Source organism: Culex pipiens, chromosome 2, assembly GCF_016801865.2.
Source record: "Culex pipiens pallens isolate TS chromosome 2, TS_CPP_V2, whole genome shotgun sequence".
In the NCBI taxonomy this organism is placed as follows: domain Eukaryota; kingdom Metazoa; phylum Arthropoda; class Insecta; order Diptera; family Culicidae; genus Culex; species Culex pipiens.
In genome coordinates this window covers 132,270,859-132,286,135 of record NC_068938.1, presented here as the reverse complement: position 1 = coordinate 132,286,135, position 15,277 = coordinate 132,270,859, and the positions used below count along the sequence as shown (strand labels likewise).

The 15,277-nt window shown below is 42.2% G+C and overlaps 1 protein-coding gene across 1 annotated transcript; it reads right to left on the bottom strand.

Moving 5' to 3' along the window:
* Positions 1–1,016: 1,016 nt before the first annotated feature.
* LOC120424251 (chromatin-remodeling complex ATPase chain Iswi) lies at positions 1,017–13,802 on the bottom strand. Its single transcript, XM_039588316.2, has 3 exons — positions 13,620–13,802; positions 13,137–13,399; positions 1,017–4,249 (listed from the first exon to the last, which is right to left on the bottom strand). Exons 1-3 carry the CDS (start codon positions 13,668–13,670, stop codon positions 1,450–1,452), a joined length of 3,114 nt encoding a protein of 1,037 aa, XP_039444250.1. The 5' UTR covers positions 13,671–13,802; the 3' UTR covers positions 1,017–1,449.
* Between the last annotated feature and the right edge of the window lie 1,475 nt (positions 13,803–15,277).

Sequence of the window (15,277 nt, the reverse complement as noted above, 5' to 3'; positions counted from 1 at the left end):
ATGGAGAGGCGAAATGTCACTCTCAGGGTTCCAATCGAACTGTCAAATCGGGGTTCCAATCGAGTAACAAGGTCATGTAAGACCAAGATCGGAATCAATTTAAAATCATTTTGGCAAAAAACGAGACTTATAACAATCAAAAGTATTTTAAAACTGTTTTTGATAATAATCTGATAGTTTTTGTTATATTTGTGCTTGTTCGGTACAAGAAAAGTGCCAGCACCAAAGAAAAACTACAAGTTTTTCAACCTTAAATTCGAATGACTTTGAGTGTTTGAAATTTCTCCAAGAACATTTCATTTCCCTATGTAGGTCCCTAATTAATCAGATTCTAGAATCTTATACTTAGCAAATTTTTGACTGCTAGCCGAATGAAGTTACTAAATGATTACCTCAGTCGATAAGCATAAGCTACTTAATCTACACCATGGCACAGTACTCGTCTGTAAATTCCTTCCAAGAAATCTGCAGACTCTTTGGAGCTCGGTAAAAGAAATGTTCAAAACATATATTCCTCAAACAACAAGAAACCAGGAAACAAACTCCTTTTTGGTCTTTTTTTTAGATTGAACCGAATTTACGAATGAAATCAAAGCCTACTTTCCATTTCAAGAATAACCTACCGGAAAAAAGCTAGAGAATCTGGCAGCCTTCAAACCAGGATAACGGCGAAAGGTTAGCGGAGCGAATTACCTTGTTTTCTTTCATTTTTCATCTCGCCCAACACTGATAACTCCGGTCAGCGATGAAAGACTAGTAAGTGCGACTGCCTTGCTGAGCCGCTTTGCACTTCCACACATGTTCCACAACGATTGCAATACAGATGGAAACTAAAGCAGGATCGCAAGAATCTTCTGAGACTGCCGTTAATGGGCGTGCTACCTAGGATAAAAAAAGTGCTGGAAATCGGGAAAACCGACCGCTTCCGTTCGAAACTTGAAGTTCACGTCCGCAGTTGGGAACGCATTTGTGAGATTCAAGGGACTTTTCAAAGAAACAAAAACAATCAATTACGATTTTTTGGTTGCAATTGGATACTTTATTAGCTTTTCAAATCGGTTATTCATGGAGCCACATTATGATAGTGATAGGTGTATGTTTAGGATATAATCGACCTGAAGACGAAGCATCAAGATTCATGTTCCACTTTGCTCTGTCAAGAGTTTGCTCAATCAAACTTTCTAACCTTAAAATCTGTTCAGACCATGAGATAATATTTAGCAGACACAATTTCATACATCAAATAAGTAATAATACTCGCGGCGAGGGGGAATAAATTACTGCGCCTACACGCTCATTTTGTATGCTGTATTTTTTTTTGTGTTTTGTATAAAAAAAAGAAGAACCATACAAACAAAAGTGTATGCAACGTGCAGCGCGCGCGCGCCTCAATCTCAATGATAACCGACGACGAATGTTTGTCACAGTGATAAAATGTAAAAGGTTAGCTTAAGTTTTTTTCTTCTTCTTGCTGTTCTTGTTGGTGTCGCTGGGCGTGGTCGCCGTTTCGGCCTTCCGCTTGCCGGCGGCGGCCTTTTGCGCCCCTCCGCCGGCCCCACCGCCGCCGCCCGTCTTTTTCTTCTTCTCGAGCCGTTCCTTTTCCTCGAGTTCCTGGTTTTCGCGCTCGATCAGCGTGATGAGGGTGTTGCAGCGCCGCTGAAGTTCGAGCGCCGTCCGCGACTTGAGGAACCAGTCGAAGCGGAACTGGGGCGCGGACCGGACGGCGGTGCGCAGTTCTTCGTAGACGTTCTCCTTGTCGAAGCCGAGCTTGTGGAGCATGCACACGAGGAAGCGGTCCTCCTCTTCGGTGTAGTTTTTGCCCTTGTTGTTGCCGTACGCGATGCGGAGCTGGTGGAACGGGGCCCGGTAGCGGGACATTTTGCTGTCGAGGGCCTTCTTGATGGAGGCACGGCGTTGGATTTTCGCCTCGCCGCGCTCGATCTGGCCCATCAGGCGTTCAATGTCCTGGAGTTCGTGGCAGCGCTCCCAGAAGACGGCGCTGTACTCCATGACCTCTTCGGGCGTTTTGCCCTCGACCTCTTTGGCGATGTTTTCGATGTCTTCGCGGCCGTACTTTTCGTTCGCTTTGATGAACTGGTTGAAGTCGCGCTTGTTCCAGTTGGTGAAGCCCTGCGTCAGGAGAGATTCCTTCTCGGCGATTTCGTCCTCGGAGAGTGGTTCGGCGTCGTCGATCTTGCGTTGCTCTTCGCGTTGAACTTTGGTCGCTTCCTGGCCGAGGTCCATGTTCTTGGGGACTTTGTAGTTGACCGTCTTGCGGTAGTGATAGATTTCCTGGTCGAGCAGCTCGAACAGTCTCGGCGGGAAGAACTGGAAGTCCTGGACGATGGGTTGTTTGGGGGGACGCGGGGCTTTCGGGGCCTTTGGTTCGGCGACGCGCAGGGCTTCCTTGAAGTACGCATCGACGGCGTAGTTGGCCTTACGTTCACGCTTGGGCGGTTCGATCCAGGAGCCGAGAGTGTGCAGCTTTTGCTTCTCGCGGTAATCTTCACCCTCGAACTGATAGACGGAACGGTTTTCGAGGTTCTCCGTGTCCAGGGTGAAGCTGCGCAGCGAAGATTCGCCCAGTTTGTCGAGTTTCTCGTTTTGCTCCTGCGTCTTGGCTTCACCCTTTTGCAGGATGTGGTCGATGTCTTCGTCGGTGATTTCCGAGTCCTTCGACTGGAACACGTGATTCGCGCCGAACCGGATAATGTTGAGCATTTCGTCCTTGTTCAGCTGGTTGACCTTGTTGTCCACGAGGCGACCCTGCTGGATAACCAGCTTGTCCAGCTTCAGCTTGATCTCCGCCCGCTCCACAATCTTCTCCTCGATGGTGTTCTCCGTAATGAGACGGAACACGCGAACCTGCTTCTTCTGGCCGATACGATGGGCGCGATCCATGGCCTGCAGATCCATCTGCGGGTTCCAATCCGAGTCGTAGATGATGACCACGTCGGCCGTGGCCAAATTGATTCCCAACCCACCGGCGCGGGTCGACAACATGAAGATGAACTTCTGGCTGCCTTCGGCGTTGTACTCGTCAATCATCTTGGTACGATCCTCGTGCGGCGTCTGACCGTCCAACCGACAGTAGTTGTACCCCCGCCAGTGGCAGTAATCCTCCAGAATGTCCAACATGCGCGTCATCTGGCTGAAAATCAGCACTCGCGAGCCCTGCTCCTGCAGCTTGTTCAGCAGCTTCTCCAAAATAATCATCTTGCCGCTGTTCTCGACCAAATGCCAATCCGTCGTGTACGGTGGACCGGGTTCCGCTCCGTCAAACAGGTACGGGTGGTTGGTACACTTCCGCAGCTGCATCAAAATGTTCTGCAGACGCATCTTCTCCATCTTCCCCGCACCGTTCACAATGTCAATGTCCTTCATCAGGATTTTCGTGTACCACTCGCGCTGCATCTTGGACAACCCCACAAAGATCTTGACCTCCTTCTTCGGCAGCAGCCGCTTCTCCACCTCGCTCTTCAACCGACGCAACAGGAACGGCTTCAGCACCTCATGCAGCCGCTGGATCAACGTGTTGTCCCCGATGCACTCGTTCGCGTCGAACCACGAGTCGAAGTCCTCCGCGCTGTTGAAGATATCCGGCAGCAAAAAGTTCAACAACGCCCACAGCTCGTGCAAGTTGTTCTGCAGCGGCGTTCCCGTCAACAGCAGCCGATTCGCCGTCTTAAACTCCCGCAAAATCTCCGACAGCTTCGACTTTTCGTTCTTGATACGATGCGCCTCGTCAATCACCATATATCTCCAGTTGAACTTCTTAAACACCGCCTTCTCCCGAATACACATCTCATACGACGTAATACAAACGTCCCACTCCCCGGGCATCAACACATCCCGAATGAACGCATTCCTCGTCTCCTGATCACCAATCAGGCAAACCGCCCGCAGCGACGGACACCACCGCCCAAACTCGTTCACCCAGTTCTGCAGCGTCGACTTGGGCACGATCACAATGTGCGGCCCCGGATTGTTCCGGAAGTTCTTCAAGTACCCCAGCAGCGAAATCGTCTGCAGCGTCTTTCCCAGACCCATCTCATCGGCCAAAATTCCGTTGATGCCGTTCTCGTACAGCGAAATCATCCAGTTCAGCCCCCGGATCTGGTAGTCGCGCATCTCGCCAAACTTGATGTACGGCGGGGACGCCTCAAAGCGGAACACCGTCTTGGCCTTGGCGTTCGTCTCGGCGAGCAGCTCCTCATCTTCCTCTTGTTCCGTCTTGCGATGGCGGTGGCTGTAAAAGAAGAAAAATTTTATTAGTGGAAATATACCTATTTTAAGCCTTATAAGTGGTCGTGTTTGAATGATGCTGGATAATCTGCACTGAAAAAAACCAACATAGCAAGTTCACATGCTTTTTCACGTGAGCTAATCCAAAAACTAACACAATGAATTAACATGCTTTTCCTTTGACTTAGACATGACTTTCATTATAAATGCACGTGAAAACCGCGTCAGCTACACCCATCTTGATCCATTCTTTTTTCATGGGATTTTCATCCCAGATTCACGTGAATTGCACTTCGATTCACCCCAATTGATTTTTCCTTTAGGTTTCAAGTGAATTTCACGTTACTATCGAATGTTTTGATATTGAAGTTCGAAAAGAAAAAAAAATAGTCTCAGTCAAGATGGCCACTCACATTAAATCTGAGTCAGAGCTCTCGCGTTTAAATTGGATTATTCGCCAGAAAAGAGGGATTTTTTTGCGAAATTGTGGCAGGATTATTTCTAAAACTACGGTAAGTATTTTCTAAATATTTCTTTGGACAAAAATTTATGCCTAACCATTTTTTAAATCATATTTCCAGGGAATTATCGTCTGCTTCTCACCGCCACTGCCTCATTTTCTTTAAGTATATGCATAATTTTTTTTTGTGGATGATGACTGACCCCCATCGAGGCATGTTTATGATGGTCAACGAGGATCCGGAAATGTCCAAGGAGACCCGCGAGGGTCCCGGTGTGTGGCGCAGGAGCACGGTTTGCTGCTCATACGGAGAGCATTTTTTGTGTGAAGTGTGAATGAAAAAGTGATGTGTGTTCTCGAAGAAGACTGAAAGTGTAATATATGTTTAAAAAATAAATGGAAAACTAATGAATGCACGAAATGCGTTTTTATTTCAAAACATGAATATAAAAAAGAAAAGGTTACCAAAAACCTTCACTTGAAAAGCAATTGAAAAACATTTGATTTTAAAGTGAAATCCATTTAATTTTCATAAGCATTTCTTATGAAAGTCACGTGAAACGACACATGAAGCTAACGTGATTTTCACTAGGTTTGAACATGCAGCGCGATGAAAATTTTCTATGTGATTTACACATGACTTTCACATGCAAAGTGGTATGGGGCAGATTCATGTGTAAAACATGTAATATTACTATGGGACTTTCTTTCAGTGTGGAGTGTTTCTTGAAATTTACTAAAACCAAGTACACCAACGAGTAGAGAAACTTCGCAATTCGCAATTTTCAGTGTAAGAACGGGCCTTGACCGATCTTATGCACCATGTTCCCGACGAACACGCACTGCCCTTACACCTACACATCTCACCCTTGCTCTGAGTCAGTACGAGCAGCACGCTAGAACACGCTTTGAGTGTTTTTTTTTTCTTAACTTATTTTTATTAGGTCCTTTTAGGTGCTGTGACCAGGTTGGGACCGAGGATCAGTAAAACAAAATATAATAACAAAAAAAAACTCCTCAAATTCCATACTTGGAGATCATGTAACTGACGAGGGTTACTTGGTCCAAGCGGGTCTTGCAGGTCTTGAACCTGCCGATGTACTCGGAGAAAATCCCCCACAGCTCAGCCGAACTGTAGAGTACCTCCCCGGCTTCCTTCTCCGTGGCTCCACCGTATCGGGGGCCACCTTGGCTGCTTCCTGCGGGACGAGGGCGATCCTTGGATTTTCCGTCGGGAACTGCGCCCGGCGGCGGAGGGAACTCCGCCGGCGTAAACGCCGGAGCTGCTGGACTCTGCTTCTCCGCCTTCCTTGCCGGCGGTTTCGGTTTCGACGCCTGCTGGGCAGCTGCGGTCCGTGGCTTCGTGGACTCCAGAGCAGTTGGCACACCGCTTCGGCTCGGCTTCTTGGACTTTGCACTCGTCCGTCTTGTGGGGACCCCCACAGTTGTTGCACCTGCCTTTCAGGTGACAGTTCCTCGTTCCATGACCCAGCTGCAAGCAGTTCCTGCACTGGGTCACGTTCGGCCGCTTGTTCCGGTAGGCCTCCCACCGGATGATAGTGCTTGCCACAACTTTCATTGCAGAGAGCTTCTTCAGATTGGTGTATCCCTTGGGGAAGACCACAATGTACGGCGTTTCGTCCACGGTGGACTTTTCCTTCCGCTTGATGATATGCACCTCCAGCGCGTCCAGCTTGAGATCCCTCTTCAGCAGGTACTTGACCTCGTCCGGTTTCAGTTCATCAGGAAACCCACGAAGAACTACCCGATGATTTCGTTCGCTCCGCCGTTCGTGGGTGTAGAATTCCACTTTCTTCTTCTTGAAGAGCTCTTGCAACTTGTCAAAATCTTTGACAGAGAAGCAGGTCACCTTGGTTCCAAATCGGGTTAGTTTGTAAATCGGTTTGGTGCTACTCATTACGTAGGGTTTGATGTAAGTATAAGCGCCTAACCATTTAAAGTGTTCCTATCAACTTTCATCAAAGCAAAAATTGTTTTATTTTTAGTTTGAATTCAAAAACTAGTTGTTATTTTACTGTGTTTTGTTTTCTTCTGAAATCTTTCCTAGTGTTGAGTCGTGTTTGTATGTAGCTATTTCTTTTGTCGCGGTGTTTTGTTACAATTTTTGGTCCTAAGCATGTTATAAAGTTTACCAAAAGTACAATAGTAATGTTTGTGTTAAATTGAGTAAGGGCTCAAACCTCACTTGTTAGAAGAAAAGGGTGAAGATTGAAAACAATAGACAGTAAAAGAGAATATATTTTATAAATAAAAATCAAGAATCAATAGTAAGAGAATGATGATTATATTTTAAAGAATAAAAATGAGATTTAGAATTAGACAAAAGTTAATAAATAAAGATAAAAAAACAACCTTAGATTATAGTAATGATAATTTATTGGACAGATAAAGAATAATTCAAATAAATAAAATCGCAATTTAATAAAATCAAAAAAGATTAGGCATATGATATATAGACTTAAAGTGATAGTACATTAAGGAAAAGTATATTTTTAAGGAAAAAAAACAATGTTTGTTACAGCAGTATCAATTGGTAAAAAAGAGTGGAAAAGCTTTGAGAGAGAATCGAAAGTTAGTAAAATCAAAATCAAATCGACGGTAACATTTCAAAAGGCATCATGTACATTTTGACACTTTCTGGGTTATTGCATATTCTGAAAGTACTCCTAATAAGCTACCTCTCCACTAAAAATGATCAAAAGTTACTTCAGTAAAGTCTGTTTAATCATGATTTTAAATAAAGTAACATAAACAAAATCTCTGCCATCAGCAGTGCCTGTTTATATAGCCCTGTCAACCTGTCAAACAAAAGACTACATGAACCTCGTGACGAAAAAAAAGCAACATGAAAAAAGCGCCATGTACATTCGGCGAAGAAAAACGAATCATAACAAAGCGCCCCCCTCAATGACAGCAGGGTGATATAGACGTTGATAATTTCAAAAGGAGTTATGTTTGTTTTTCTCAAATAAAATTACGGAAATAATGTTTTATTGAATTTGGATGATCAAGTATCAATAAAAGCAACGTTTTTCATCGTTTGTTATCATTAGAACATCTTTTTTTGCTTTTATATTAAAATGGGAATTGAAAATGGATGCTCAACATTCAAATGCGTTTTTCTCAAAACGCATGGTTTGTACATGATGCTTTTTGAAATGTTGGCGTCGAAATGATGGATATTAAATAGAAGAATCAGTGAAGAAGAGAGAATCAGTAGAGCAAATTAAAAATAGGACATAGGTAAGGCTACCAACTCTTGCTGAGCAAAAATCCGTACACTTTGCCGATATGACAACATGATGTAACAAAAACTGTCAATGAATTATTTAGATAAATCAAATTTAATAATTTTGAGAATTAAAAATATAAAACTGTGTCGTTTTTACAGCTAACAAATTTCACAAAATGCTATCAGAGTGCTAATGACTTGCACGTTTAAAAGTATTCATAAAATGAACTGTGATTTGAATCAAATCATTATGTTCTTCATTTTTTTAAACGTTTCAAAGTTTACGAAATGCCAAGTTTGCTTTTAAGAATAATATCGTTCTTAGTGTTTTCACGAACACTTTTCCAGAGATTTTTTTTATTGAAAAGGTCCTATAACATGTGAAACACAACAGTTTATAGGACCTTTAAAAAACTCTAGATTTGTTAATTCAAATGTTCAAATGCTTTCAAAAGTTTTAGAAACCCTTGGAAATGGATAAATATATTTAGTAAGGAATTTCTAAAACAACAATTCTAGAGTTTTTTTAAAGGTCCTATCAACATATGAAAGACAACAGTTCAAAAACTCTAGAATTATTGATAATCAAGTTTGAATTGAGGAAACCCCAGAAAACTCTCCCTTTTCAAATCAAACTCACAGAAAAATAAATAAAAATTAGTTAACAAAAGCTTCGACCAAATCAAAAAAGCAATTCAATGATTAAAAAGTTGTTAAAATTCCGTACAAATCCGTATTATGCGTAAAATTCCCTACAAAAATTCCGGCCTGTTAAAAATCCGCGAAGAGGTTCGAAAATCCGTATGGTAAAGAAAAAAAGTCGTACAGTTGGTAGCCTTAGACATAGGTGATAGCTGAGAATGAAGAGAAGAGAAACCCCGTTGTGCGATGTTTCAGGTACATCCACAGCAGTTGACTCAACATACTGCGAATCAAAACAATACCGTCTACAATCACAAATTACTTCCCTTTCCCACATTGTCGCGCCCCTTTCTTTTAGCCGTCTCGACTTTGACTTTGGTCAAAGGTTTACGATCCGTTTCCACAGGCCACCAGCTAGGTCATCATGAAAACCAAGCCAACGTGGAGGTAAGAAAATAGGACACTTGCAAGGAACCAGAGCTATACTGTCTTGATCAAGAATGATCTAACAGGACTACGGACGTAGTCAGTGACGCTCCTTCCAGGATGTTCCTCGCCTGAGCGTCAACTGAAGAGGTATCATCAGCATCATTCGCACTTGGCCTGCATTTACATTTACAAAAATGCTGATAAATTCGATAATATTTTGGGTATTTTAGAAAGCATTTGAAGAGATTTCAAAGACATTTGTTAACCGTAAAACGTTCTGTACCAATTTAAGCTTAAACATATAATTGTCTCAAAAAAAAGAAATTTTTTGAAGACACATTATAATCATATAATCTTAAAAAACACAAGTGTATCGCCTTCTACAATTTATGATCGATTTAAAAAAAATAATAAGGCCATAGAAATTTTAACTGCACCCTAAAAAATTTTGAAATTAAGTTCCAAAATTCTCAAATTCTGAACTTCTGAACTTCTTAAATTCTTAAATTCTTAAATTTTTAAATTCTTAAATTCTTAAATTTTTAAATTCTTAAATTCTTAAATTCTTAAATTCTTAAATTCTTAAATTCTTAAATTCTTAAATTCTTAAATTCTTAAATTCTTAAATTCTTAAATTCTTAAATTCTTAAATTCCTAAATTCTTAAATTCTTAAATTCTTAAATTCTTAAATTCTTAAATTCTTAAATTCTTAAATTCTTAAATTCTTAAATTCTTAAATTCTTAAATTCTTAAATTCTTAAATTCTTAAATTCTTAAATTCTTAAATTCTTAAATTCTTAAATTCTTAAATTCTTAAATTCTTAAATTCTTAAATTCTTAAATTCTTAAATTCTTAAATTCTTAAATTCTTAAATTCTTAAATTCTTAAATTCTTAAATTCTTAAATTCTTAAATTCTTAAATTCTTAAATTCTTAAATTCTTAAATTCTTAAATTCTTAAATTCTTAAATTCTTAAATTCTTAAATTCTTAAATTCTTAAATTCTTAAATTCTTAAATTCTTAAATTCTTAAATTCTTAAATTCTTAAATTTTTAAATTCTAAAATTCTTAAAAAATAGCTTAAATGTTAGATTTTTCAAAATTGAATTTTATTGTTATTTCTAAATTTCTGATTGCTTAAATTTCTGAATTTCTTCTTTTGATTTTTCAAAATTTTCAAGCCATGAGTTTTTTTTATCTCTAGATTTTTTTTTCTATTATAATATTATTTTTAATTTTGGAATATTGAATTTTGTGTATCTGTTATTTTCTTTTAATAGCAGATTTGAAACATTGTTGTTTTTTATTGTGTATTTATTTTATTTTTAATTTCTCAAGTTCTAATTTTTTGCTTTTAACTTCTGTTTTTATTTTTAGAATATTTGTATTGCTGAATTTCTAAATATCTGTTAATTATATGTGAGAATATGCCAATAAGAAGGAATTCGCCTTCCAAACATATAAATAATTAATCCAATCACAATTTTAAATCACGTTTTAATAAATTATTTTTCCAAAAAAAATGGATTCCGGATGATAAAAAATCTTTTCACATCGTAATATTCCAATTGGTAAAATTCGTGATATACAAGAAACTCAAACAACTTATCGCCACTCTTACCTATTGATTTCGGAAAACCGTGCCCCCCCCCCCCCCCCAACATTTTGGACTAGTCGGCGCCACTGAGAGCTATACTTTTCTAATCAAGATAATTCGGATGTAGTTAGTTGCGCTCCTTCCAGGATGTTCCTTACCTGGACGTCAACCGAAGAGCACGCAACAAGATCAGTACCATTGCATGCTCTTAGGTATCAATCCGTGGCCTGCAAAAAAAAACATCGCAGTTATTTTGTGGGTGTTTGCCTCCCCTTGCGATTTGACTGCAAAAGAACGCTGCTGCGTACTGCTGACATCGGGGTGTCCCACAGCTCAAAAAGCTCGATCCAGTCGAGAACGAACAGGTCGATCTGCTTGTCAGTCACATAGAAAGTTCCGGTTCTGGCGAGTGTGACTTGCCATCGGAGCTCACCGAATAGGGACAGTGACTTACCAGAGGCTGTTCTGGCAATCTGCTTGGTGGGAGACAGCGGCAGTGAATGCTCCCGCTAGATCACTGTGATGTCCGAGCCGGTGTCGAACTGCAGAGATGCTTGAGAACCGTTGATGCTCACCGTCAGGAACTTAAGCTTCGAGGTAGAGTTGACCCGGTTGGCGGCCTACAAGCTGCTTGCTCTTGGGCTTCTTGAGCATGCAGCTGCAGTAACCTTCCTTGTGGCTTGTGTTCCACCAGAAGCAACAAAATGTAATGCTCTGTGTAGTCCAGTCAACGCGCTGTGCATGGCATAGTTCGTTCGGCGAACAGGAACACGCAAGAACGGAGTGTTACGAAGCGTTCAAAGTGGGGTCATAATGTCTAGTCTTCGAAGAATGGCTGGGCACTACAATCTAGATGTCAAAGCGTCGGAGATCACGAGTGCACGGCTAACCTTTCTTCGCACTGCTAAGGTGTCAAGGTTAATCAGCTGACAGCGGCTTTCGTAACTAGACAGCTGAAATGGATCCCAAACCGGATGAATCTTCACTTCACACTCTCAATCCGCACCGTACTGTTCTCGTAGTAGGGACTCCATACGGCAGAACAGTACTCCAGCGTTGAACGGACCAAAGCGCGGTAGAGAGCCTTCAAACAGTAGACATCTGTATAACCTTTTGCTGCAAGGAAGATGAAGCCGAGCTGTCGCGAAGCTTTGGAAATCATGAATGAGATGTGCTGCTTGTATGTGTGTTCCGCGTCAAGAAGCACGCCGAGGTCCTTGACACAATTCTCCCGGGGGATTAATGTGCCGCAGATTTGGTAGTCAAACTTGATTGGGTTGCGTTTCTTGGAGAAGGTAATGACAGAACACTTGGTGGGGTTGACGACCATGCGGTTTGTTTCACACCAGTCCGCGAAGATGTTCAGTTCCTGTTGGAGGGCTTGAGCGTCGGCTGCATTATTCACTTGACAGTAGATCTTCATGTCGTCTGCGTAGGACAGACGCGGCCCAGAGAGGGAGTGGTTGCAGTCGTTGTAGTATAGCAGGAAGACGAGTGGTCCGAGATGACTTCCCTTTGCGATACCCGAAAAGGCCCTCAAGGCAGCCGACAAGCAGTCTCCAATCTTGACGTTGATCTTCCGGCCGGCCAGATAGGACTGGAACCAGCGAAGGAGAGTCCCACCGATTTCTATCCTTTCTAGATTGAATTGTTGATTGATCTAGATTGAAAATGCTAGATTGAAAAGTTTCGAAACGGCGCACAGTGCTGATATCCCACGATAGTTGTCCACGTTTCGTTTGTCGCCTTTCTTGTGTACCGGAAACATGAATGCGTGCTTCCAGAGCTTCGGAAATGATCCACTAGTGAGGGATAGATTGAAGAGGAGATGGAGAGGCTCCAGGAGCCCGTCGATGCATTTTTTCAGGACAATCGATGGGACTCCGTCCGGGCCTGACGTGTTGGATAATTTGAGCTTGGCAACGGCTTCCAGAATCTTGGAGCGATCGATTGTAATGCTGTTCAGGGCCAGACCGTTTAAAGGGACATGGCTGGCGGCGGCGGTGACTTGTTCTGGTCGCAGATCTTCTAGCGTGAACACGCTCGAAAATTTCGCGGCGTCTCTGCGAAAGAGGTCTAGGCAATCCATAACTCACAGCAAACAACCAAGGGGATACCCCACCGCGTATATTATAATGTACTTGAAATTCACATCTGTGTTCGGGAAGCGCATGTTTGCTGTATATTCCCGTAGTAAATCTTCACTCTATGTAAACAAACAATCTATCCCACTTGCTCTAGTTACAGTTCACCTTCAGTAAGAAAGAAATAGGCTGCTTGTTTACATCCAAGGTTTCGCCCTTTGAAAAGTTACTACTTCAAAGAACCAATTTTTAAATTTTTGGTATTTGAATACATCTTTAGCAAGAAATATTCCAAAACGTCCAAAAATTTAAAATTGGATATTCAAAAAAACACAAAAATGAAGTTTAGCAACCTTCGAGTGAGACGTAATCCAATGTCATGAAGTTCCACCCTCCCACCATCATCCCCCCGTTTTCCACTTACTCTCCCGGATCTCCTTCCCCCGTTGACGCCTTCTTGTCCTTGTCCTCTCCTCCCTTTTTATCCCCCTTTTTCTTGCTCTTGCTTCCGCTGGCCTTGGCCGGTGGACTCGCGGCACTCTTCGTCGGCGCCGCCGTCATGAAATGGGCAAAAATTTCCGTCTGCTTCAGCAGAAACTCGAACCGCTTGCTGCGATCCGTCTCCAGGGTGGCATCGTAGTCCGGTTCCTTGGTGTGGGACGACGTCGTGTCCGAGGTGGACTCGTTCTGCAAACAAACAAACAAAAACCCCATGTAAATAAACAAAGTCAGAATCAGCTGGCCTGGCCGCCGGCGGGCGCCGTTACCCCTCTCGCACACCAACTCGGCCCACAAGCCGAAGAGAAGCGTCCTTTTGCCACTCTCCAACAAAAAAAGAAAGACAAAAAAAGAGACCCATTTCACAATCGGCCATTTTTCGCGAAGCAAATTTCCCCACCAAACTCACCGAATTTTCATTCGTGTCCGCCGTCTCCATGGGCTCCTCCTCCTTGGACATCGTTTACGCGCACTTTAAACCACAATCCGCGGGAATTATCAGCGAAAAACAGCGATTTTTACGGCAGTCACAAATTTTACACAAACACTCAGTTCGGGGTTCGGAAAAAGAGCGCGGACGAATGCTTTTTCTCGCACTTTTATTTTCTTGACGTTGGCTGCGCCGAAAACGTAGCGCTCTCTCTCCCTCTCGTGCCGTTGACAGCTTGCGTGCGAGCGCGGAGCTTTTTCGGCAGTGATGCCAGCGATGGATGGTGGAAGTGCTTGGTATGAGATGTACCCAGTTTTGGGTAGAATTGAAATCTCTTGCTTTTCATTGATTTAAATACAGAAAATTATTGAATAAATACATAAAATTATAAATAAATAGAAATTTAAAAAATACTGTAAATAAATATTAATTACCTGGTATTGACGTCGTGGCACCCCAAGTAACCAAATAGCACTAAATCATGTCATTGTACAGCACTAACAGCGCCTTAACAGCTGCGAGCAAAGGCTAAACAGTTTTCATATCTGCACTAACAGCGCTTTTGCAGCAGATTTGCAACCAAGTTTGGACTTTATATTTCTGATTTCCAGCTGGACCCCTACTGTTGTTATTTCAACCCTGCAAAATGTCAAAAAAAAATGGAGAGGCAAAAATGTTGTTGTCTCTCGCCTTCACTCTTCTGCTTCTCTCAATTCTATTTTCGGGTTGTTTTACTACTTTGCCGACTCAGCTGACTGGGTTGGGAAGTTGAAGTTATTTTCTTGAACTTGCGATTTTGACGATTCGATGCTGGATGTTGATGTTTGTCTTGAGGATTCCGGTGACTGTATCCTCCCAGCTAAAGGCTAGTATGGTGATCGGAAGTAAAGGGGTCAAGAAACAGCTTTACGAACAGCAGAACAAAGGAGAGGGAGCGATTTCTTCGGGCTTTTCTTCACCCTCTCTGACTTGCTTGCGCTGCCGCTACTACCCCCAAGTAACCAACCAGCACTAAAACAAAAACTTAATCAGCAATACTTCAGCACTCTAGTGCATGTTAGTCATGCACCGGCACGTGTTAATGCAGATCAGCACTAAGATTGTAGCACTCAGTATTGCTGACTAAGTGCTGCTTAAGTGCTGGTGCTGGCAACTGTGTTCATCATTTTTCTCAAAACTAGCAACTAGGCCTTGCCCACGTAGGAAGAGGGAGTGAGATAGCATGTCTTCATGCAGAACTGTCATCATTTGCTCATTTCATTTACAGTCGAATCTCTGGTTGTCAATATCCAAGGGACCGTCGAGGAAGAGAAGCATCAGTTTACAGAACGCTGCAAAATGAAGACTCGATTGAAATTTGTTTTTTCTTGCTAACCAGCTATGGGAGAGAATCATGGCAACGTCCAGCAAACAAAAACAAAGAAATGTCAAACTCCCTTCAAAGCTTCGTTTCTCAAAGAAAAATGTCTACGCAAGCCATGAGAAAGTGAAATTATTGACAACCGAAATAGATGTTTAAGGCAAATTGAATCCAAGGGACCGTCGAGGAAGAGATCCTTCAAGCAAGAGAAAATATCGAGGAATAAAGACAATCGAAGTATACACTTTGAAGGGACTGAAGAATTCATCGGTACATG

Excerpts from the sequence above, each read along its gene's own strand:
- LOC120424251 (XM_039588316.2), bottom strand. The coding sequence starts at position 13,670 with ATGTCCAAGGAGGAGGAGCCCATGGAGACGGCGGACACGAATGAAAAT. Across the intron at positions 13,400-13,619 it reads CGGACACGAATGAAAATTCG|AACGAGTCCACCTCGGACAC; the intron begins GTGAGTTTGGTG and ends GTTTGTTTGCAG. Across the intron at positions 4,250-13,136 it reads GGGGAAGGAGATCCGGGAGA|CCACCGCCATCGCAAGACGG; the intron begins GTAAGTGGAAAA and ends CTTCTTTTACAG.